This window comes from Falco rusticolus, chromosome Z (assembly GCF_015220075.1).
Source record: "Falco rusticolus isolate bFalRus1 chromosome Z, bFalRus1.pri, whole genome shotgun sequence".
Taxonomy (NCBI): Eukaryota; Metazoa; Chordata; class Aves; order Falconiformes; family Falconidae; genus Falco; species Falco rusticolus.
The window spans coordinates 70,785,179-70,810,101 of NC_051210.1; the positions used below are offsets into that span (position 1 = coordinate 70,785,179).

At 36.6% G+C, this 24,923-nt stretch overlaps 1 protein-coding gene across 6 annotated transcripts in view; it reads left to right on the top strand.

Moving 5' to 3' along the window:
- Nucleotides 1–24,923, top strand: part of CPLANE1 (ciliogenesis and planar polarity effector 1) — a 66,918-nt gene that overhangs the window by 40,702 nt on the left and 1,293 nt on the right. For 5 of the 6 annotated variants that reach the window (XM_037373378.1, XM_037373377.1, XM_037373381.1 and 2 more), the window contains 21 exons: nt 491–559; nt 1,457–1,640; nt 2,225–2,482; nt 4,068–4,790; nt 5,907–6,073; nt 7,448–7,577; nt 8,217–8,321; nt 8,533–8,587; nt 9,662–9,766; nt 10,250–10,342; nt 11,444–11,556; nt 11,812–12,010; nt 12,283–12,527; nt 14,196–14,289; nt 15,280–15,441; nt 16,091–16,121; nt 19,486–19,651; nt 21,337–21,398; nt 21,830–21,991; nt 23,135–23,247; nt 23,596–23,679. In XM_037373378.1, the coding sequence (XP_037229275.1) occupies nt 491–559; nt 1,457–1,640; nt 2,225–2,482; nt 4,068–4,790; nt 5,907–6,073; nt 7,448–7,577; nt 8,217–8,321; nt 8,533–8,587; nt 9,662–9,766; nt 10,250–10,342; nt 11,444–11,556; nt 11,812–12,010; nt 12,283–12,527; nt 14,196–14,289; nt 15,280–15,441; nt 16,091–16,121; nt 19,486–19,651; nt 21,337–21,398; nt 21,830–21,991; nt 23,135–23,247; nt 23,596–23,679 (3,320 nt within the window). The remainder of the gene's footprint in view (nt 1–490; nt 560–1,456; nt 1,641–2,224; nt 2,483–4,067; nt 4,791–5,906; nt 6,074–7,447; nt 7,578–8,216; nt 8,322–8,532; nt 8,588–9,661; nt 9,767–10,249; nt 10,343–11,443; nt 11,557–11,811; nt 12,011–12,282; nt 12,528–14,195; nt 14,290–15,279; nt 15,442–16,090; nt 16,122–19,485; nt 19,652–21,336; nt 21,399–21,829; nt 21,992–23,134; nt 23,248–23,595; nt 23,680–24,923) is intronic. The other variant, XM_037373382.1, reaches the window with a different exon arrangement.

The window sequence follows — 24,923 nt, forward strand, 5'->3', positions numbered from 1 at the left end:
CTATTTTATAATGATGGATTTTGTTGCAAAAGAAGCTAAAATAACTGCACATGAAGTGCCCCTCAAGGGTTTCTTATGATGCTGTCTCTTCCTTTTTAGGAAGGCAGATTGTAATGGTATTAACAGTATTGCTTAAATTGGATTTTCTCTTCTTTTGTGAACTCAGATTAGCCTCTTTGTTGCCTGCTGTTGGTGTTGAATCCTAGAACCTTTTCATTGTTTTTGTTTGAGTCAGTTTCTGATTGCTAGGGAAACAAAGCATGAATGTCAATATTTGCCAGCTCAGATTGCAGTGTAATGCAGTAATTGAAGCCATGCAGATCAGTATAGCTGTGATCAGGTGGCTTTCAGGTATTTTATCTCATACTAATAAAAATACTATTTCAGGAGGTTGTATATATATTTGTGTGTGTGTGTGTGTGTGTAAAATGAAAATAAACAGTATAACAAATCATTGTAGTATTTACAAGACTCATTTTTTTCTCTATAGCATGGCTGAGGTGGTTCCTAGCACCATTTCTCACTCATTCTCTTTAGATCAAGATGCAGAAGTTCCCAGGTGAGATAAAGCTATAACATTTCATATAATAAAATGGACTATCCCTATTAAATTTTCAGTCTGAAGTAACACGATCTGTAGATTTGATTACAAAATGTTTGCAGGTATGGTATATTTTACCTGCAAACTGTAGTACTAAGTAGCCTTTCCTGAAACCTTTTTGGACTGTAATCATTGAGGATCTTATACTCTTGAATGTTGTCCAGAATATCACATGAATCAAACATGTTAATTCAGAGCTACCAGATTTCAAGAGAAGTGATGCTTTTCTTCTGTGTAGGTAAAGGTCTTCAGTGTCTTTATAACTTAGTGTAAATCCTAACTCTCTCTTCATCATTTAAGCACTTCATCTCCTTAGTAGTCTTTACCTACTAAAAGATATATTGTGCTATCTGGTACATGTTATTTTAATTTTAATTGTTTTCTGATCTGAAATTTTATGGTTGTTTTTAATTCCAAATGTTTAAAGGTACATTTAATTATTTAACTGAACGTAAATCTGCCATCTCTTTTATTTCAGCTAATAATGCCTTTCTCCATTTTCCATCACTTGTTTGGTTTTATGACTAACCAGAGTCTCTTTCTGTCAAATCTGTGTTCTCTGCCTGTGTCTGTAGTGAAGACACCATTTCAGATACCCTTGTGATTAAAAATTCAGATAAAACTTGTGCCTTTACTACTGTTTTTCTTTCAGTATATTAGGAAGCGTTAGGAAAAAGTTAATCATACATGCTGTCTAGTGAAGATTGTTCAGTGTTAATTATTAAATCATTCCTACAAATCAATTACGCTTTAGAAAAATGGAGATATCTTTAAAACTTTGTGGATTGATTTAAGACAGCCTCATATAGGTGAACTGTTAATGTTTTTGATAATTTTGTTCTTTTCCTTCTTAAGTAATAGAGAGATCTCTCTAAGTGATCGTCAGCCTTCTCAGACTGTTGTGTCAAGTGCTGCCTCCAATACTTCCATTTGTTCAAAGGAACAAGAAGTCAAGGAAGAAGTGCCTACAGAAGAGAAGCTAAACACATCAGGAACTGTGAGGCAGATGCTCCAAGATGAAATGTTTAAGTTAGTTCAGGTGAGAGCTTCTCATTATTGAGAATAGTGTTCACAGTTCAGTGTTACTTAAAAAGTAGAGATAATGACTGTTTAAAGGTATTCTCTGTGTGGGGGTTTTTGAGGTTTCCAGTTCCATGTAAACACAGAAAACTTACTTTTGACTTAACTCTTGCATTAGACCCAAAGCAAGCAAGGTAATAATGAAAGTTTTAGTTTATATAACTTATTGTGCTCTAATAGTTTACATCAGGAAAAATTCTGAAGCTGTGATAACTTTGCAGCTGTACTAGGATTTATTTTTCATTAGTACATAGAGACAATTTTATGTGACCTTACATTTACTCAGACTTCACAAAAAAAGTGAAGGAATTTGTCTTGTTTTAACAAGTATTTAAGGTATGTGGCAAGTATGTAAGGTATCTTAAAAGAAAGTCCAGTACAATAAATAATCATACGCAAGAATCATTATTTGAAGTTTGGGATTTGTTTATTCAGCTGTATTAACAGGATAGTGAACAGTTACAAGATAGCCTAGATGTAGAATTTTTGCTAAGATTCCTGTTAAAGTTATTTACAGTGTAAACTTTGTGTGTGTATATCCAGCTACAGCAAATCAACTTCATGAGTTTAATGCAAATAGTGCAGTCATCCTTTGCCAACCTGCCAAATGTGCAACAAATTTTGCAACAGCAACAATTTGTTCACCTGGAAGGAAGCCAGCCTGCACATGCTACCAAAGGTAATGGCTTTCTGAAAACACAGCTGCCTGCTCAAGAAGACAAAGAAAAACCTGGTGAAAAGAATTCTGATTTTCAACCAAGGAATAGTTTAAGAGATGAAAGCAACAATGACCATATAAAAGTAGGTATATCAAAGTGTCATTCATGAAGACTGCTCTGTGTATCTGATATGTTTTCTGTCTTGTTAGGGTAGTGTCACAAAAGGGTGGTTTAGGTCAGGCCACATAAAGAATTAACACCGAAGAGTTTGAGTGAAATAGGTTTAATATGAAATTTAGGAAATGCAACTGCAAAAGATTTGACAGCAAGGTTCACTCTGTTACTTATTGCTTAGAGTAACTGCACAGAGACAGACTGAATTGAAATCAAGACACAATCGAGTTGGAAATAGTTTATAAAGATCAGAGGTGTAAGAAGGTAAAGGAGATCCTTCCATTGAATCACAAGGTTTAAAGTGGAATCTCCTGCTTTGTAAGCTCTAACAGAGTTTAGGTGCAGCTAGATCCAGTCTTAGTCTCAGACTTGGTCAGTGGTTTATATTTAATGGGAGAGAGAGAGAAAGTGGGGTGAAGAATCAGAGACACCCTTGTGCTGAGCCACAAGGTTCAGAGTAGACACTGTTGCTTTCTAAAAGGTCGCAGAGTTTAGGTGTGGCTGGATCTATTCCTAGTCTCAAACCCTAACAACAGATTAGATCTAGAGAAATACAAAGAGGAAGGGAATTCTGCTGTTGAGTCACCAGGGTCAGAATAGACCACCTTGCTTTTTGAACTCCCATAGACTTCAGGTGCAGCTAGGCCCAATGTTAGTGTCAGACTTGGACAACACTTTGTATCTAAAGGGTAGAGAAAGAGAATTTGTTCACAATTCAACATTATCTGTAGGATTTTAACATCAAAGCTAATGACTAAAATTTGTTTTAAATTTCAAAAATAACCTTACTACTTCAAGCTTGCAATGCGTATTATAACAAAGGTGTACCTGTTAAAAGTTCACCTCAAGTTCAGTGAAATACTCACCTCTAATGCCTTTTGCATTCCTCAGCAGGTGAAGGGTTGAGTCTGGAGGAGCAGGCTTTCTGCCACAGGCCCCCTAGTGCCTCAGACTCAGTGGTTTCCAACCTGTGAGTTGTGTCCCACTCAGAGGGAGATGCTGGTCACAGCCTGCTGCAGTCCAGGAGAGCTCAAAGGGGTCTCCTTTAGGACTGCTCTTTATAAAACTGTGAGATGATTGGCTTTAGTCATCAGTAAATTTCCATCCTGGCCACAGCCTGAGTTGGTAATTCTTCAAAATTCCAAGAACAATGGTATTGTTTGGCTCAGGTTACCACGCAGGCTACGACCTGGGCAGGAGTTTTCCAGGGTTGTCAGGAACTGTCTCCATTCCTGTTCCCTGCTTCATCCAAGCAGCAAAGTTGCAGTATGGACAGTGCCATTCTCTGCTTTAACCAAGTAAAAGAGTTACTGGTACAGTCAAGAGGTGCTTAACTGCCTGACTCATTACTCAAGTCACCAAGGCCTAGTTGGCAGCTGCTGGTGTCATAAAACAGTCCAGAGAACGGGGAGAAGTGCACCACAACGATTAGGAGATATTTTTTTGTGATTGCTATAGAGAAGGAATATTTATGCCATTTGCATGCATATTTAGTGCATGGTTACTGTTTCAAGGTGCTTGTAAATGCTGTGTTGTTTGCTTTTCTGATTTAGAACCATCTGGATGTGAATGTTTCTTCAAGCCTGCTAGAAAGCCACAGCGAAGATTTGCGTTCTTCAGTACCTGCTAAACCACTTTATCTCATAGCTCCTTCTGCAGACATCCAGGAAACACCAAAGCTTATCCCTATTGGAAGAAACTTGAATTACTCAAATGGATTTCCTTTGCTTAAGCTTGAATCAGGTTATCATTTCAAACCGGCATTTTTGCATCCAATGGAAATGTCATCAGCTTTTGCTAGACTGCCCCCAGTACCACGAGTAGCTTGGAGTTCATCAGATTCCATATGGAACCATCAGTTATCAGACATACGAAGGAAGAGTAAGGCAAAAGAAGACGTCAACATGAGTAGGCACGACCCTGAGATCCAAAGGCAGATGCATGAGGAAGAGAGAAGATGGGCAGAAACGGTACATAAGGGACCTCCCAAACACCTTAATCTAAGTTGGTATGAAGGACAGCAAGAAGTTTCACCTCAGCAGCAATTCTCTGCAAATAGGAATATGAAGAAAGCACTGATCACTCAGAACCTGGCTGGTATTCCACTGTTGCACTTGCAAGTTGATCCAGTACCTAGACGTCCACCAGTTGTAAGTCAGCCAACCGCTACTACTTTAATACCTGTTAAACCTGCAACAAAGGAGACTGACTGCAGAGAAGCACTACAGCACACAGGATTATCACTACTCCATGCTAATTTACCTCAAAAAAAGAAGGTACTGGATTTTATAATACCATTTTTTTTTAACTTTCATGTTTTCTTACTCATCGAAAGTAAATTAATGTTTCCAGACTATGGAATTTGGAAGTGTTCAGTACAGCTACCAGAAGCGATCAGGAACTAAGGTACCTTCTTACTGGCATGCCAGTATGAGGTAGGCTGTAAGCTTGGCAATGTTCTTAACAACGTTAGATTGATTTCACATTCCATAGTTCATCAACATTCAGTCCATTAATAAAGAATGTAAGGAATTCCCTCTGGATTATATTTACATAGCAAAAAATAGTTCTATATATTTATTATTATATATATAATATATTTATATAGCAAAAAAATAGTTCTGTTTTTACAGAAATTTAAATAGAATTTGTTACAGAAATACAAAGAATGTTTATTATTAAATTGCCTGTTTTATCAAAACTTCTGGTTTTGCTCTTGGCCAGACAGTTGCCAGTTGGTTGGTGGATACATGGTCACTACTTTACTGTTAACGGGTGGAGGTCAGGGCAGAGTTTAAACTCATGCTATGGCTCAGTATTTGGTGAACTGCATAGTGACATTAATCCTGTATTTATATATGTAAATACTTACTGTGTCTGGCAAGTTCTGCCTCCTCTTTTGTAGGGGCAGAAAAGGAATGCTAAAAGACTTGGTTAGAAAATATTAGTTTCTAGACGTTGAGAGCACATTGTTTTGAAAAATGTTGTTCTCATAGACTCATACGCTTGCTCTTTCCAGTTGAATAGGAACGTTTTTTCCTGAAAGGTGCTTTTTCAGCCCTTGTGTACATTGCATGGTTCCTACCTTCATCCCGAGCTACATACATTAAAAATGCAAATATTAATGAAGTACAGTGTGGAGAAAATTCATATCTTTTAGTTTGCTTTCAGAAATAGTTTACACGTGCACATTAGCTGAGATTCTGGTCTGATGCTGTTAATTTATCTTTTCTACATTTTCACTTTGTCTACATATTGCTACAGGAGTTGTGTTTGTATAATTGAGATCCAACCTGGACCTGCTCTTTTCATTGAGTCTGACTGGGCTTCCTCTCTCTGTTTCCTGTATCAATGTTTCATTTTTGCTTTTTTCTCTCTCTGAACATTTTCAGGCACCAAAATTCATTCCACTTGAAGATCTCATTGCATTTGAGCAGCGCCACCAGCGTCATACTGTGCCCAGTACGTCCTTTGGACAAGACCAAAGTGAACCTATCCAGTTACTAAAAATTGATGTTGAACCGTTTGAACTAAGAGATGTGCAGAATCATAGAAAAAGGCAAGCCAAACTTTTAAAGTGGGTCTTCATTTTGAAGGACTTACTGGTAACCTGTAACTTCTAGCTTTGAAATCAGTGGGAGTTTCCATAGCAGCTTCAAATAAAGTTTCCATAGCAGCTTCAAATAAAGTTTCCATAGCAGCTTCAAATAAAGTGGAATTAGATTTAATTCTCTTGGAGGAGAATAAATTAACATATATTAGTAAAGGTAGAGCAGGAGGAGCATGGTGTTAGGGCATGAAGGCGTTGTTGCTGTTACCAGGCTGATAAGATTCAAAGGGGAAATATTTTTCATACTTCTATCTGTGGTTTAAATCTGGCTGTTCGATATATACTGTCTGTGAAATGCTTTGCTGCTTACACAATAAAATCTTGATAGGCTACTGTCTTCATTACATATCATCTCCATTGGTAGTAATCTTCAAGAAGGAAAGGGTTACACTCTTCCAATGTAATTCAAGATACAGGCTTTGTTTCTGAATCCAGACAGTGATTAGCAAAATTCCTGCTGAAACAATATTTTATTTTGTTTTGCTAGGTATGTTATTCATTACTTTCAAAATTTGTTTATTCTTTGTTAATTGATTGCACAAGCAGTTAAAATTGTTTAAGCTGCATGCGTATCTCTGTTCAGTCCTCATGTAATGCCAGTAGATTCCTGACTTTTCACAGATCTGTGTTTTCTGTGGAAGAGTTAATGGTGTCATTGAATCTAGAACAGAACACTCGCTTCTGATTATGACGCTTTTAAGTCCAGCAGCTGGAAACACAGACTCTAGGATCTTAAATTGATACATAAGTAACTGCAGCTGGAATTTAGAATACCTCTGTTGATATTACCAGCTGAAATGCTTGAAGCGACAATTGTTGTCTTACAATCTATGAGAATTTGTAATATAATTTATATAATTATGTAGGATACAATTTATCAGATACTAAAGAAAATTTGCAACTTTTTTACTAAAATAGTTAATTGGGAAGTTTCAGTGATAACAGGCTTGTTTCTTCCTGGTGTATTTCTTGTAGATTCCCTACAGGCATTTTATGTAGTAATGATTATGTTATTATGCACAAAATATAGCTATGACATGTTACACAGTTTATATTATTTGATGTAAATAGATTATTAGACAATTAACAGATTTTGGTGTGATTCTTAAGTATATTTATGAGTTCCTACAACAATTTTGTGTACAGTTCTGGTAGGCGAAAATAGTGCTTTGAATTGGTCTGTATGCAACAGTTGTGTTTGTCTTTCCCACTTTCATTTCAGTCTCTATTTCTTAATAGTAATATTCCTTAGAAAACAATCATAGGTATTTTTATTATTTGAGTGCAGTTCTTGCTTTTGATTTGTAATTAATATGTTGACAGACAAAAAAGGCGTGGTAAGAACCAAATGAAAGACAAAGATGAAAAGCAGAAACCAAGTGTGTCCTTCTGCCCAGATGACTCCATCATCAGTAGCAGTGATACAGTGATGGTTGCTGAATCAGGGACTGGGGTATAGAAAAATATTTTTTTCTTTGCTTTTTTCTATTCAAGTATTAAGAAGAAAGAAGGAATTGGGCAACTGTCAACCAAAACAATCATGTAAATCTCTCCCAGGCTCTAGGCTAGAAACGGTATCCATCTTTCATTCATATACTTGCATTTACTGTAAATTTTATGAAGTATTCAAAGGTTGCTTTTGATTTTCTTGGGACATGAACTTGTCTGTTTTGATAGAGTATTTGTCTGTATGTACATTAAGGTAAATTTATACACAAATGCTAATAGCTTTTAAAAAAACAATTAGGTTTAGTTTAGCAGTAATGCTAGGGCAAATGACCCAGGCATTACTGTCTTCACATGAGGCTAGATTATGACAGTGTAACTGTGAGGATGGGGAGTATGAGGTCTTGAGTTCTGGCTCCGCCAGGAAACTGGAAAGACGAAGTCTTTGTCAGGCTGGGTTTTGATTTATGCACTTCTGTTTGTTTGCCTGGGCCTTTTTGATATCTTTTAACATATTTGGGGGTTATCTTTGCAAGTACCAAATTTCAGGCTAGAACACTACCAGATTTAAAGCTAGAACAATACCCAGCGCAGCAGGCTCTATTTCTGGTCCATACCATACCTTCTTTGAGACTTGCCTCCCTAGCACAACAGCTGGAGAGCCTCACCAGACCTGGGAGATGTTAACTATAGTATGGCAGAGATACTCGAAGAAGAATCAGGAATTTGTGTTACTGCAGGTCACCCCAAGGTACATATGGGAAAGAATGTTTACATAGTTATTGCATTAAGTTGGGATGGATCGGAAGAATTAAGAAAGGGGGTAAGAGAAGTACATTACAGTGATTTTTTTCCCAACTCATTACTCAAAAGAGGTATGTTGAAAAGTTAACAGCATCAAGAAAACCTTTAATTGGCATTGGAACTATTTTTTAAGATAGTTCTTTTTCTCCTTATGTTAGGATCAACAAGAAAAATCTGCATCATACCTTCAAGATGGTTTTTTCATTTCAGTGGGCAAGTACAAATCTTCTTAATGCTTTAAGTGCCTAAATAAAATAAATCAAGGAACGGAAGTCTGTTAGATTTCAAATGGAAAAAACCCCTCTGTAGTCATCAAGATATTAAAAACTCAAATGTCTGTGGGCTTTACAGCATAATGTCTTACGGGATCTTTCCCCAGAGAATCAGGAAAACCTTTCAGGAGGTACAACAGATATTTAGTCTTTCTTGGGTATGGTCAGTTTTTAGGAGATTGGTGTGGGGAGAGATGCAGGCAAATGTAAGATCACATATCAATTATTTGTAAACTCAATAATTCTCCTGAAAATTTTAGAAGTATTTTGAATTTTCTTAGAAATAAGTGATAATCTTGTGTTTATGTTTATGAACAGTGGACTTCATGAAATAATAACAGTACGTTGAATGAATTTCAGTAACTATGGTTCTTGGTGATTTCTGTTCATGTGATTCATCAGAAGAATGCTTTCAAATTCTAAATCAATTTATTTGTTTTTAAAAGATATTTTTCCAGTATTATTTGCCTGGATATTCTATTACATTAAATTTAATGCTTTTTTAAAAGAAACTGTTTACAATAATTCTAGCTTTCAAACTGAAGGCATGGCTGTAGAAAGATTTGTTTCTTTCTAGTACATTAATTCAGCACAATATTTAGTCCTATCAGAGGAAAAAATGCAATCCATTATCTGAAAATTTGGCCTTAGAGAAATAGTGTCTTGCAGAGCTCTGTAGAAACATGAATAAAGGTATACACATCATAAATATTTGTTCCCTTTTAAAATATGAAACAAACTGTTACTGTACAGCATACTAGAATACTTAATTTTAAAATTACATGTCCAAACTGAGCCTTGATTTTAGTTCAGTGTACCCTTGTAAGTTTCAATACAGTAGCATATTCATAAGGCAGGAATACAGACTTCATTCATGAAGTATGCTTAGAGAAAGGTTAAAATTATTTTGAGAAATGCAAAGAAGAATCTGTTGGAGCCCTTAGTTTTGAGTTAATATCATGGCTTTCATAGGTTTCTAATTCTTGCATTTTTTTAATGTATTATCATACTTTAGACACAGTGGGAGAAGCAATTACTACTTCAGCAGATCTACATTACATGGCTGCTACAGGAAAAAAACCAGCAGAAACGCAGGATGCAAGTACAAATACTCACCCAGGTAAGTGCTACCTGTGTGCTACAGTAACCAACTGTTTCTAGTATTGAATCTTGTTAATTGTGATATTTGGCCAGCTTCCAAAGTAGAGTAAATTTTTAAATGGAAAAAGAGTTTTTCATGCTGTAACATTTTGTTTCAAAAAGTATTAAACCACAAGATACTGGAATATAAATTACAAAGTATTAGTTGAAATAATTATAAATAAAAATCCTACTGGTGCAATTATGTAAGAGTTTCTACATGCTTTCTGTAAGTACTTCTGCTGTGACTTTTTCTAAAAGCTCCTTTTAACTAGCTTGACTTTATCTAAATGCATTTTAGACAGTGTTTTACATGTGACTGAAACTGTTTCCCTGCCTCTTCCCCCCAACTTTGCTTTGATTGTGAGCTGAGAAATCAGAAACGCACATTCAGATAATGCCATCCGTGTCTTTACTTTCCTTAAAATTCATGCATTTTGGTTTTGTTTTTTTTCCTATCAAGTGCTCAAATCATATCGGGATGTTGGAATCAGTGCTTGCAGTGAGGTTTCTGAAGTCCAAAAAAATGAATCAGTCAACTCTGTTCCTGTGTCAGGTGTGGCTTCAGTCTTTCGCTACTTCATTTGTTGTTTGGGAAGTCTATAAAAATACTACAATGTTAACATGGATTTTGTACACAAAGTCACTTAATGCAGGATGTAGATAAGAAGATGCTAATTTGTCCGACTTCTGGAGACCAAATGTGAAATAATCGTAATATTGTTTATGAAAAGTTTGGCTGGAATATTTCATGGTGTAGTGTAACTATCTTCTTGTATTCCTGAATGATGTGGTACCTTTGTGAATTTTAGCTTGATTTTAGTGCCACTTTGTCTTGGGGAGTTGCTGTTCTGTACACCAAATGGATTGACCAGTAGGATGTTAAGATAGATCACAGCTCCACATGAAATGGAGCTGTAGTAACTCAACTGATTATACAGTTGATCTACACATCTGCTAAGTTACATAATAGCTATATGCCAAGTAACAGTGTTCCAGTCTCAAGTAGGAATTTTACTTCCCATCAGTCATCCTTTGGGTCAGTTTGTAGCACGAAGAATAGAAGGTTACTGATTTTGAGCTAAAGAAGATTTGTTTTGATGTGGGTTTTCTCCCCATTTTATAAGTCCTTGATAAACTGTACTACATAGAAGAATTCAGTAGCTAAGTATTTTCCCTGCGGTACCAAGTGAGGATACTAATTTTTCCTTTCTTTTAAAATTCAGCAGTGTTGTTCCATTTGGAAGATTATTTTACTGCACCACATGACTTCTTGCAGATAGTTTCTTAGAGAGGTCTGTCTAGCTAAGTAGTGTCATTTATTTGGATCAAGTAAAGATGCAGGTTATTTTTTTTCAACCTATTCAGGAGCAAACTGGAAATAAATAGCACTTTAGACTGCAGCTTGTTGCTTTAATTTTAATCTTTTGAGTATTTTTCTGCTAATTTGTCACCAAAATGAAAAATAATTTAGTACTTTATTGTTAGAAGCAAACATTGAAGAAAACTATTAAGGTACATTGTCTATAGTTTTTAAAAGAAGTGCTGATCAGAGCTTTCCTTATCATTTAGAGAATGTAGACCTGTTTCCAGACAGTTTTGTCTGATGTTTCCTGGCTTTTACTGTAAATATAATACTATTACTCTTTTCTCACAGAATCATCTAGTGCATTTGAGATACTACCACCAGACATGTATTTAAACCTGAGATTCCCCACTCAAGTGAATGAGAGACCTTTGTCATGCTTTCTGTCAGATGCACCTGATTTGGTTAGTGATCCAATGTACATATGGTTAAAAGACATTTTAAGTGTGCTGTTTGTCTTACCTCATTAATTTGTGTTTTTTATATCTGGATGGGACAGTTGTGTAACACCCTAGGGAAGATTGTAGTTATTTTGTCTCCAAAACAAAAAGGCTTTCAATGCAAAGTGGTAAGAGGTAAATACAGGAAATAGTTAACCATGTACTATAAACAATGTATGCAAATGCTTTATAATTGATCATAGTCTTTTTCTTGTTTAGAGTGAACATAAGTATGTCAGTGTGATTGACATTGAAGACAGTAACATCCTTAACAATTTGCCCATGATACCTGAGTCTGCAGAAGAGACAGCTACTGCACAGCAAAATGCTAACTTTGAAATTCCATCTACTGCAAAACTTGATCACACGGCAGCTTCTGTTAATAATGCAGTTCCACCCGAGGCACTTTGGAAGAAAGGTAAACCATTTCATTTTTACGTCAGAAAAAAAGCTATGGACTTCTGTTGTAGTACTCTTTTCCACAGTAAACTTGCAGCCTTTTCCCAACTCGCCTCCTGCTATTTTAGTCTTACACATCAAAATGTTTATACATTTGATTTCTGTGATGATTCCTGCTTCCTAAAACATACTATCAGGTATAGCACAGCTATGCCTAATGAATTGCATTACTTAAATGTTTGCAGTTTTTTCAGTGACGTTAGTGCACTTTTTTTTTTTTTTTATTTCAAGATGATCATCTGAAAAATATATCAAGCCAAGTGCAAAAGGAAGATAAGAAGTCAAATTCTGCTGCAGACAGTTTAACTTGGAACATGTTACATGAAGATGACGGAACTTTTCCTTCTTCAGGGCTTCCATCCAAAATAATTGGCAAAGAATACTTTTCCACAAAGCAGCAGGAAATAGATATGCAATTACAGACACTACAGAACATAACAGAAAATATGGAGGAGGATTTCAGAAATACCAAACTGGTGAGTTCTTGCTGCTAACTGTTGTGTCCTAAACAGTTCGTTCTGTAACTTCATTTAGCTAAGGACAATTTAAATTTTGGAGTGATGATTTTCAAATTGCTTAGTATGTGTTGGGAGAGATCAGGAATAAGATACGATTCTTTCACATCTAATGCTGCATCTGTTGGCTGACAGTTATTTATGGTGGACCACATGCTGGTCAGAACGGTGATGTTCTTAGTGAATGGGCAGAATATATTTAATCTCTCTGTAACTGGGAAAATGGAATAGCACAAAAGTTCAGGCTGAGCAGGATACCTTATTGGCAAAGATTTCTGCAGTTGTGCCTCTGCACAGTATTATGAGACTTTCTGGAACTTGTTTCTATTTATTTCATAAAATACTTGCATTTAACATCTTTATAAATCTAACTATAAAAGGGAAATAAATGCATTTTGGACATAGCGCATTCAGGTGATCTTACACCTGATATAATTCAGGAATTACTATTTTATAGGTCATGACAGAAATAACAATAAAAAGTTACAATTATTTAACAGACTGACCTCTTAATATTGTATGTGGTTTAGGTTGCCTAGATTTTCAGGTGTGGCTGACTTCAGGTGTATGTGAAATGGGGAATGCTGGCAATTATTTCTTCACATTACTTTGACTTTTTTATTAAGTTTAGAGTAAACTGAAAGTGACTGATCTAAAAATGAGCTAGTAGTTCTGATTTTACCTAGCTGATAAGAAAAAATTCTTCTTCACACATCAAGAAAACTAAGTCAGTTTCCAATTCCTGTAGACCTGGCTAAATACAGAATGAATTCAGTAACACTGTATTAATTCCACAGCATCTACTTTTTGTATAATGGTTCAAAATAATAGTGTCCATTGCCTGTCCTTCCATATATTCACAGAAATGTAAGGACCTCGTTGTGTCCCCTACACACAGTTACTAAAGTATGGTGGATTATTTAATCCCTTACATCCTTCATCAAGGTGATTATCTAGCCAGATTTTTAAAAGCCTGTAGTGAGAAAAAAAAATCTTCGCATACTCTTTGCGGCATTTTGCTGCATTTGGGTTCTAAAACTTCTGGATATCTGGCCAAATCCTGAAGATAAACACCTGATTTCTATTTTACCCAGTGCACACTGGTTGGTCATTCCTTTTATAACAATTCCTTAGGTACTAGAAATCAGTTTTGAGGCCTGTTCTTTGTAAAGATAATGTTCAGTGAAATGTCTCTGTCTAGGTTAGTCAGCTTTAGTTTTCATTTTCTAGTTTTGAACTTCAGGAAACTCCTGACCTATGAAGAACATGGAAATATTTATCTTTCTGTGGTTTTTAGATAAGAGGTAGTGGAAAATTCAGCTGCTCTAAAAGTAAAAATAACGTGATCAATAGAAGTAAAACTGTTCACAAGAATAATACAGTTCATATGTATTTTCTCAGCGTAAGGGCCCACAAGATTGAACTCTTTAGATGAAATCAATCTACTTAAGCTGCTTTGATTCCTGAACTATTTTATTTGGTTTTGAATCAGTATACCTCATTAAAATGTTTGTAAGATTCTGAGGAAAAAATATATTTATAGCAAACTTTGCGTTAATAACTGCAGTCCAAGTCTCAGAGATGCCTTGAAGAATGTATGGTTATTTAGTTTTTGGGTTTCATTTATAGCTAGTGAAAATAATAGAAGATTTTGAAATGGCTGCCAATTCAGACCTTGGTGCTCGTCCTTCATTCTCTGAAGATGCTAGAGTCATTGATGATGGTATGTGTTCAGTTAACAGAAGGATAGTAAACTTGCAGTTGAGTATTAAATTTGACTAACTTTTAATGACTGTTGAAGTTTAATACAATCCCAAAAGTTGTTACTGAAATCTGAACAAAAAATCAAAAATATGAGAGAGAGAGAGAGAGAGAAATAAAATCAAAGGTAGAAAATATGAATATTAACAGGTCCTGCTTCAAGGAAAATGCATTTGAAAATACCTGTATATTTTGATGTTTTCCAGAACCAGAATGCAGGACTTCAGTATAAGATTTTAAAGATGATAGTCTGTATTTCTATTGTATCATAAAATCTAAACATGTTGCTTATGAGTGCTTTGCTTGCTGATGTGAAAGGATATGAAGTTTGTCCTCAGGTTTTCTCTGTATATATAAACAAATGTTTTTCTCTGTGTATATAAAGAAACTTTTTTCATGCATCTTTGGTGGCTATTTAGTTGTAATATCTGCCGTTTTTAATAAAAGCTTGCATCAGCTTAACTATTTGCTAGAGCTGATGTATTGAGTAGTTTATTGTTTATATAACAATTGACTAGATAGTACCTCTTTACTTATAGTTACCATACTGTACCAAGAAGGAGCATGCTAGGGGTACGTGCTTAAGGTCCCCTTTACATTCATACCAAAACATAGTCTAATCTGCTTATGAAATACAAAGCCAAGTGGTAGAACAAAATGATTACTATATCTGTATTTATACGTAAGACAATATTTAAGATGTCCATTAGCCTCACACAGAGCAACTCATAATTTGGTCTTTGTTCCCATGTACAGGACCAGTACATACATCACAGCTTTTGGTGGGTGCTCTTTCATAGGTAGGCACAACTGATCTAAGTTCAGGTTGTTGTTTGACAGATAAACTAAATATGCCACTAATAAATATGTATGAGTGATAGTTTTTGCATTCTGGGTTTTTTTTCATTGGCCTACACTAATTACTATACTTATTATTTTTTCATGGAATCAGAACATTATTTAAGGGGCATGATTTTTGAAGATACTGCAGGTGATGACAAGGAGGGCTTAAACTTGGAGTATCCTGTACCCGGTTGTTCTGCGTTGGAAGTACACTCCCTTGCCTCTGCAGCCTCTGCTTCTGACTTTCCCAGTGGCATAAAGTCATCTTCTAGTATAATCTTTATTACTTATTTTACTCTTTTTCTCCTTTTAAAAATAAGTAAACCTTTTCTTCCTGGTGTAATACTTTCTCATTGCTGTTATACAGAATGTTACATAATGCCAGTGAGCTCATGTCAGTTGTCAGTCTTTCTAGATGGCATTATTTAGAATGGCTTCATGGATGTGCATTGATAATGAGTTTATACATTACGTGACAGAACAGTATCACAAAGCCCTGAAAACAGTTCAGCAGTGTGCATTATACTTGTACTCTTTTACAAGTACATTATATTGTACTCAAATTCACTATTACTGAAAGAAAATTAGTAACCTTGGGTTTATTTCTGAAACCCATCACTTTGCTGATTTGTAATTATTTAGTTAATTGCACATGAGTAAAAGTATGTGGAGGGCCACAGTACACTCATAGCTTCCTCCCAAAGCTATCTTACCATCTCTGTCATCCTCCTGTGTTCTAGAGAGTTGAGATCCCAGTTAATCCAACCCATGTCATTAAGTACAATATTCATTTATTTTTAGTGTCAGTGTATTCAGGTTAATATATTTCTGCATTTCATCCCACAGGGTGTTCAATGTATGTAATATTAGTTTGTGTGCGAGTGCAAGGCTTTTATTAACAAGGGCTGTTTCTGTTTCAGGCTTTCACATATGCAGAGACCTAAGTGATAGGTATGTATTTTTGACATCTGTTTTGTTGAAAATTTGTTTAAGTCCTACTAAAAAGGGCACTGTCAAGGTGGAACTATCACTTACATAAAAATGTAGGCATTCATTTGGAAACTGAAGGAAAGCCTTCTTAATAGAATTTCAGACATTTAACGCTGACTTTGATAGTGCCTATTAGTTACTTTATGCAAAAGCTGCAGAAGCATTCAAAGTTGCTTTTTAGTTCCAAGTAATAGCTGTTAATGTAGGTGTTGCTATTGTCTGTGTGCATTTATTATTTCTCCGATTTGCAAAACACTGTATTTTCGAACAAGTACATGTAACTGCTGCTAGCAATTGTCTACTAAGGTCAGCTATTAACTAGAGAAGAGTTCTTGAAGTGTTACCGTATGACCAGTGTAAAGCAACAGACTGAAGCTTTCAAAACTGGAATGATCTTATGCATTAAATAAAGTGCTCTGACATACAGATTTTTTACTGTTAACTGCCATTAGTCTTCTGGATCCAGTTGTGCAGTAGAAAACAGTAGCTGGCTTCCCTTTCTTCCTGGTCATTCTGCTCAGTTGCCCACTGTTACAGTTTTTCTTGAAGCATAGCAGTAAACTGAATGGTTCCATTTATTTTTAAAGCATTTTAAGTGAAGCTGCTTGTTGTGACTGAAGTAGATAGGGAACAATTACATAACCTTGAGGATGGGTATGAGGCAATAAACTTCAGTAGGTGGTGATTTTTACTCAAAAGAGTAACTTGAAGAAACTAGCTTTTAATTATAAACTAAATGAGCCTTGGGGTTTTTTATTGAGGGCAGAATTTAAGTAAAAATATTCTCTCACTAACGCTGGTTCTTGCTCAGAAGGTCATTGAGAGTTGGGACTCCCAAAAACAGGAGCATCCCACAGTCTTACCTCAGCATGGGTGGCAGTACAGGGTTTGCCGTGTGGGTGCTTTGGCCTTCTGGGCTGCCAGGCTCAGCCTCCTCTGGACCAGCCATGTTCACGCACCCCGGTGGAGCTCAGGCAGTTCAGCTCTGCATGGGGCCATGTTTCTGGATGGTTTATTCGAAGCCCTCTTTGCTGCAGTACCCCTGATGTTAGTCAGGTCTCGCTCATGCTGTCCCATCCACACTGGGAGGCTATAAAGCTGGCTGAAGTGTACATGGCGACACTGAAGCTAAGGTGATGGATGGTAACTTTAAAGACAGTGGTGCATGTACACACGTTGTCTGGGTGTTGCTTGTGTGCACTAACACAGTGAGATGTAGGGGGTGGAAAATTTAGTCCAAAGGCTTCTGGTAAAACAACCTGAATATTCTCATTTTAAGCATGAAAGGAAGGATTTTAGCTTGTTGTTCTCGCAGGCATGTTCTGCTTTAAATTAGTGACTTGTTTTTACCTCTGCCTAACTTCAAGCTTTTTAGAAGATCCCCTGCAAATTACTGGTCTGAGTGGTGTTACTGACATCATTAGGGATCTTGTAGTAGAAGGTGACATGTCTCCGTCAGAGCTGGGCTTTCCAAAAATACAGGATAAGAAAATCTCTGCCTGTTTTTTATTATGCATTAGCTAAATCATTTTAACTCTGGTTGTTACTCTCATAGCTCACACACTGTAAAAATGGAAGCAAGCATGTGATTTGAGTTTATGTCAGTGTGACTAGTATTAGAACTGTTTAATAGCCACTGTTTTACTGGCCATTATTGTCAAATGTGCTAATTGTTTTTTATTATTTTGGTTTTGAAATTCTTTCCTTCCTGCTTGCGTGTCCTACCAGGTATAGACTGGAGCAGAACTCTATATGTACAGCAGATTCAATTCAGCCAAGGGGACTGGAGCATTCTAAAGTGGTTCTGAAAGGCAGAATAGAAATTTCCCATCAGTGGCAAAGCAGCATCAGAAGCTTCCAGCCCCATACTCCAGCTTGTCATGTTCTCCTCCCTGCTGGAGATTTCTGTACCTTCCTGACTGTTATTTATAAAATCAGCTGTGCTCTTTGATGAGATAGGTTGAAATGACAGGTGTTTTCTATGCCTGTTTGTGATACCGCTTGCTTACAAGGCAAAAATACAGCTGTTCAGGATGCCAAACAATCTGTTCTGTTGGTGCAACAGTTCACACCAGCTTAAGATAACGTGTTTCAGGATGGTTTAGTGATTCATTCAAGTAGAGTAGAGTGTTGTGCTCTGGTCTACTTGTTCTAACATGTATTTGAATTTTGAAAGGAGCTTAAGAACTTTAAACCTAAATTGGTGCACAGATCACAACATCTTTCTGATCCTTCGAGAATTCCAAACACGTTAATAATGGGTATGTCAACATATAGATGTTGCTAGCTGTTGTGCAATTATATGAATGTTTTCATAATTACTGAAAATTTCAGAAATGCATTCAAGTAGTGTTTAATCAAGCCTGACCAAAAACCTAAAGACAACTTAATTTCACTTCCTTGTTTTCACATGTGACTGTAAATACTTCTGATAATGACAATTCCCTTTGCCATAAAGTAAATCATATTCAAATATGTCAGAGTTCTTCTGATCCCTTGAGGACTTTCAGTGCTTCAATAGATAAGCTTTCAGTTGAACTGCAGCTACTATGATTATCTCATTTTGCTATGATCATATCTGATGATTCTGGAATTACTAGAGCCAGCCAGTCTTGAAAATGAGAGAAGTTTCAAAAAGGTCTGCAAAAAATCAGGCATTTGAAATTGAAACACTTCTCTTGGAAAATACCGTATTTAATTTTTTGGTCAGTGGTTTTAATTTGACAGTGAAGAAAATACCTGTTACCCTGCTGCTTATGTTAAAGACTACTGCAGATATTTCTGAAAAACTCTGAGGGTAAAGTTACGTTAGCATTTCTTATTGACTGTGTTTTTCTGTTGTTAGTATGCTCTGTTAGAGTTTTTAAAATTACTTTGTATAGACAGACTTGTGATGGAACTCGTAGGTTGAGGGGAGGGAACAAAAGGGATAATACCATCTCATCAGTCTTTTTTTCTTTTTACATACTTAAACCATACATACTTAAAAATGAAAGATCAAAGCAAAATGACTTGCACTTTTTTCTGTGGTGGTTTTCTTATGAAGTCAATAACAGGTAGTCCACATTCAAAGCTTTGGTCCTATTACCTGAATGTAGTTGATAAATATAAGAAAAAAATTAGGAGACATCTTGGAAATTACTTTTGTGCCAGGATTTTATGAAGCAAAATTTTGCAGAAAAGAAAGTTCTTGTTGTTTGTTACTTAGGCTTTCAGCTGGCTCATAATTTAAAGAGATTGCTGTATTTTTACTGTATTGTGTAGTTGCAATTCTTTGCAATTTAAAGGATATGCTAGATTATTTCCCATTTACATCTGCTCTCAGGGTTCATGATTTTCCTGCTGGACATTCTCAAAGAACAGAGAAGGAGAAGAAGGAGATACAAGCCTGGATGAAAAAAAAGCAAAAGGAAAGAATGAGAGAATATGTGAAGAAACGAGATGAACAGCGACAGAAGGAGCGTAATCCATTCAATCTAAGAAAGAACGTGGTAAGAATAATGGGTATCTTGAAGAGTAACTGTTATGTATTGTACGAGTGTTGATTGTTCAGGTTAGATAATATAAAGGCTGTTGGTGATTTTTTTCCTATTTAATGGGTTCTTTATTTGTATAACTTTATTTCATTGGAGCTGGCCATAGTTCTGTCAGAAGTGATCAGTAAGCGAATACTCCAGTGTTCTTCACAGGCTGCAGTAACGACAACTGCCTGCCCGTGGCAGTTGCAACCTGTCCCCCAGCTCTAGATTCCGGAATTGCAGCCCCGTGACTGTAATGGACATAACTGTAGCATTCACTGATAAAGAGCTATATTTTGTCAGGGAGTGGTAACTACAGGAGTTGTGAAGATGTGTTCACATCTTTTTCCATCTTCCCCCACACCTTCCAAAAACACCCACTGAATTTAAAAAGCAGAGTTCAGATGCCAGCATCCTTTACGAACCCAAGAGGATACTAGACCCATCCTTGTCATTCACACACAAAGAAATGTATGCAATTAAAGAGGGTCAGCAGAGATGTTAGAATATGGCATATATCTCAAGTACCTGATTTATTTTTTTGTTGAAAGCGGGTTTCAATACAGGCTCAGCAAACAGTGTCTTCCCTACCAAAATTTTTTTTAATTTTAAGTTTAATTAGTGAAAACACATTTATGGCCTGATACATCTCTTCTGATCTGCACTGTGCTGGAAATAACTGAAGGGAGGGAAAAAGGTACAAGATTAGTTCAGAAATAAGTTCGTAGTCAGTATGAAGTCTTAAAGTGTCCATTTGTCACCTGGATACCTTTGGAACCTGGAAAGACACTGCTGAGTCAGGGGAAGCTCCAGGGTTACAGAAGATGAGACCTAGCAATAGCAAATATATCCCTATACTTTTTACTCACCAGTTGAATGCAGGGTGTGCTGTAAATTCTTCCATGCTGAAGCTCTACTGCTTTTGCTCCCAAGCAGCAAACATGTGATACAGAGAAGTTTCCAGTTACTAGATAATTCAGTTGTAATCACTTTTGGGGTAACAGATCTCATCTATGAAATACATTTATTTCCCCTGGTTTTAAACAGCCAGAGTTGAACCTGGCTGCTCTCTTGTACATGTGTAGCGAGAAGTGATTCACAAAAAACGGGTCCTGCTTTTCTCCCTCTCCTGTGTTTCCAACCCATGAATATCTACTAGATGCTTTTGTTACAGGTTTTTCTACTGGACTCATTAGATGGAAGGAATCTCAGCTTTTGGTGGGTTTATTTTTAGAAGAAAGCATTAAAAAAACTCAAATTGCACTCTCGCAAACACAGGTCAAAGTGCAACCTTGCCATGTTTTTTTAGGTTAGTTACTGTTAGCAATGTCACTGATTTTTAGGAAACTGAAGATGAGGCCATCTGAGACTTTGAGCTTGACAGTGAAGACATCTCCATAGGAATGTTAGTATTTTAATCATATGAGCTATGGGAAGTGTGACTGCAAACTTTCACTTATTTTGAGAGACTGGCAGTTTATAGAGCCAATATTACCCGAGTTTCCTGGTGGGGACATAAGCTTTCATACTGCTTTTCATTCTGGAGAGTGTCTTAAACAGTAACTTTCAAGTCAAATAGGTCTACATTTTGAGAGCAAGAGATTGGAATGAAACCACAATACAGAATAAGTTAATGATTATTATGCTTTCTTGCACAGCATCATAGTCCTACCTCAAAGGACATTAAATTATTCCAGAAGAAGAAAGAAGAAAAAGACAAGTAAGTTGCTGTAAATGTAACTTGTGGTATTCTTACATGTTGATCTTCTAGTCTGAAGGAAGAGGTATTTTTAACTATTTTGTCTATGAAACTTCAGATATGAATGGCATTTCAACCAAAAGCATAAATAAATCAAGTTTGCTTTACCATTTAGGAAAACTCTGAACATGTTTCATCCTCTGACTGTATTTTTCACTTTCCAAGTATCTTTCACACACACCCCAACATTGAATCATTTATTCTGGCAAATCCATTGTTAATAAATGTTTTAGCTTTTTGCTAATGATCTTAAAAGGGTTAGTATATCTTCTCTGAAGTTGTAAAAATATGTTCTTCTTTTCTGATTACCGTGTAGCCTTACAAGACTCACAAACTAGTTGCAATTAGATGAGTGATAGCTTGAGTTAATATGTAATCTTATTTCTCCATAGAGCCCTGTTTTCTGAACATCACAGTGTGAGAATATCCCAGGCACTTTCTCTGATGAATGAAATGTTATCTGAAGCAATGGTGTTACCTGCAAATGAGTGTAGACCATTGTCCAGGACAAGATCACCTCAAGAGTACAGCAGGTGTATAGCATCTGCTAAAAGGTAACAGCTTTAAGCGTTGCACCTGCTGTGATGTATCGGTGTCTTTACCACACTTGAAATTTGTCTGCAATTTCTAGTAGTTAGTATAGGATTAGCTTGAGAGAAGCTTTATGTTCTGGCAGAATCTGGCAGGTACACTTTGTCTAGATCAGAGGAGTCTTAAGTTTTTGCACCACTCTTCTTATAACCATTAGCGCAGATCTTGGAGGGATCCCTAAAAATGCTTTTCAGAGCACAGAATAAGTCAACTCTGTAATCAATGTAATCAATGTCCTAACCCATTTCACTCAACAGCAATTCCACTGGACTATAGCCAGAAACATAGTTAATGATCCTAAGAGCATCTAGTAACAAGCAAGAAGCAAATAGAACCACTCCTGTGCACACATATAGACTAGTAAGAGTTCAGCAAACTCTAGATTTACTTTCTTCCTTTCTAATTTATTTCATGACCTAGGATTTTACTTGTTCTTTCTTTTGCACTTTGGTGCTTATTGCCCTTTGAGGAGATGGTGATATTTGATTGTTATAAATAGTAAATTTATTCTACTTGATGGCATTAACGTCACGTGTGTGTATATGTAATCCAGGTGAATATTGCAGTATACATTTTCTTCTTCTACATACAGTTTTATGTTCTCCAGAATAATAAGAGGAACTGTGTACTTAGTCTTGTAACTTCCAGACTTAAATATTTCTGCATCTCTTTTTGATAGACAAAGTTCCAGGATAGAGCATTAAACTGAATGTGGTCAGTGCTGTACAGAGCCTGCTGGTCGTGTCCAAGGGCAGTTTAAGTATATCAGCCCTGCCAGAATCAGAAACACTAAGGAATATCATGCAGGAAGCCACTTTAAGATTGGCAGTAACTTTTAAGCATTAAGTTTTCTTGCACCTAAACTGGCTCTTTGTAAAGCCAAATTACTATGTCTTCACTGATTGCCAGCAGTTCTGGTTCTGGTGAGGCTTACTGACCCCACAAGCAACGTGTGATATTGATCCTTAGCTAAGTGGGCTGATGGTAACTTCTGTGACCTTTTTGCCCTGTCTGAAATAAGCTCTGTTAGATCCAAGTTGTGTGGAGGAATGTATGTGGTAAGACAGTGATAACTATTTGGGTTTTGTTACTGGTTTTTCTTGTAGAGGTCATCCAGACAGTCCCAGTCTGTCAGAAAGGAGCAGAATTGCTGCCAAACCCAGCTTCAGTCAAAAAGTACACCATCTCATGCCAGCTCTTGGTTCAACACAGTCCAGGGGTAAGAGCAGAACTTTCTGAATGAAAGCACACACTGAAGATGATCTTCATGTTACTGCCAGATTTTGGGAGGGAGGAACTTCAATACCTCTATAGAAAGGCAAATTTATAATCCTGGAGGTTTCCTGTCCTGAGGCTTTTGCAAGGACTGGTGCTGTCGTTGGCCTGTTAAGTGATGAGAATTGCCTTTCCTTACCATCGCTTTCTAAATCCAAAGTAGCTCAAGTTGCCATAGCAAGAGTACTGTGTAATCCAGGAAGCTAGTTCATAGATTAAAATTTTAAAGTGACTTTTGAGCAGTTTTGATCTATTGCACCTAACAGAGGAAGTGCTTTCTTTGTCTTCCCAGGAAATGCCTCTGTGCTCCCGCAGAAAAGTACTTCCAGAGGAAGAATGAGAAACGCTGCAAACTGTCCTGTTAATTCTAGACAGTGTAAGTGACAAACAGCAATGACATAGTGCTGTTCAGCTACATAATACACGGGAAAACTAAGACACAGAGAACATGTTTCAGAATACATCCTGGATAGAATTTATGGAACACAGGCCTGAGATACAGCATTAGTTTAGAATAATAAAAATAATCCTTTTTCCCCCACATAAAAATCCTTTGCGTTAGAAACTGGCAAAATGTTTTCAGTGGGTACTTCTGTTTACCTCCAGAGTGGTTTTAGCCTGATGGCAGTTCCGAGATTACTGAAGCAAATATGCTAATTTCAGGCTTATGAAGTCAGGAGGGACAGAAGACTTGAGTCTCTTTTTCAGCTGAAACCCACAGAGAGCAAGTTAGTTAGCAGTACAGTACACAAATGTTGTGCCTCTCCCTTATCTTTCTGTGCTTACTTTCTGAGCTCTTTAATGTAGGAATTATCTTTGTTATGCCTTTGTACGTTATCTGTTTAAGATAGTATTTTGTGATAAAGTTAGAGTGGAAAAACTTATGAGTGAAGTTTTTTTTAAAAAAAACAAAACCAGATTCTAGTGATCTTTATTTCCTATGCCTGTCCGTGTAGGTGTGGATCCACAAAAGTTTCCTCACATAAATGTTTCTTCCTAGTCAGATCCTTTAACAGATGCGGGACTTGATTACGAGAGCAGAATTTCTGATCAGACAGAAAAGGATTAAGGAGAGAATCAATCTGAAACTTAAGAAATACTGTGGGTTGATTCCATTCCCCCTTACAGCAGAATTATACTAGTGGGACAATAAGAGATTCTGTTTGGCTAGTCAAATGTCAATTCATTGGAGTTGGCAATGCGGGAAAGGGAGAGAAGCAACAGTAAGCAGATAGGCATTTTTCCTGAATTGCTCACTCACCTCTGTATGTGTGGAAAGTCGTTCTCCTGTCCAAATACATTCTCTTTTTAAACTAATAAAAGATGATCTTTCTCTGATTTCATGTCACTGTCTCATATGTGTTTCTCCAGTATATCCCATCACTGCTAAGAATTTCACTAAAGTTCCATGTCTTCTAAAAGCCACAAATACAGGATTTATATAGTTTTATCCCTCTATCAAATAAAGTAGTAATGTCCCTTTTTGGAAACTGCACTACAGGACCTGGATGCTGTAGGCACCGTGTGTAGTCCTGTTCCACTTTGTGTTCTGCCCTGGCAAGACAGGTCAGAGCATGAGGCTGGAAGGACCGGCAGCATTTTCTCACCATAACTCCACAG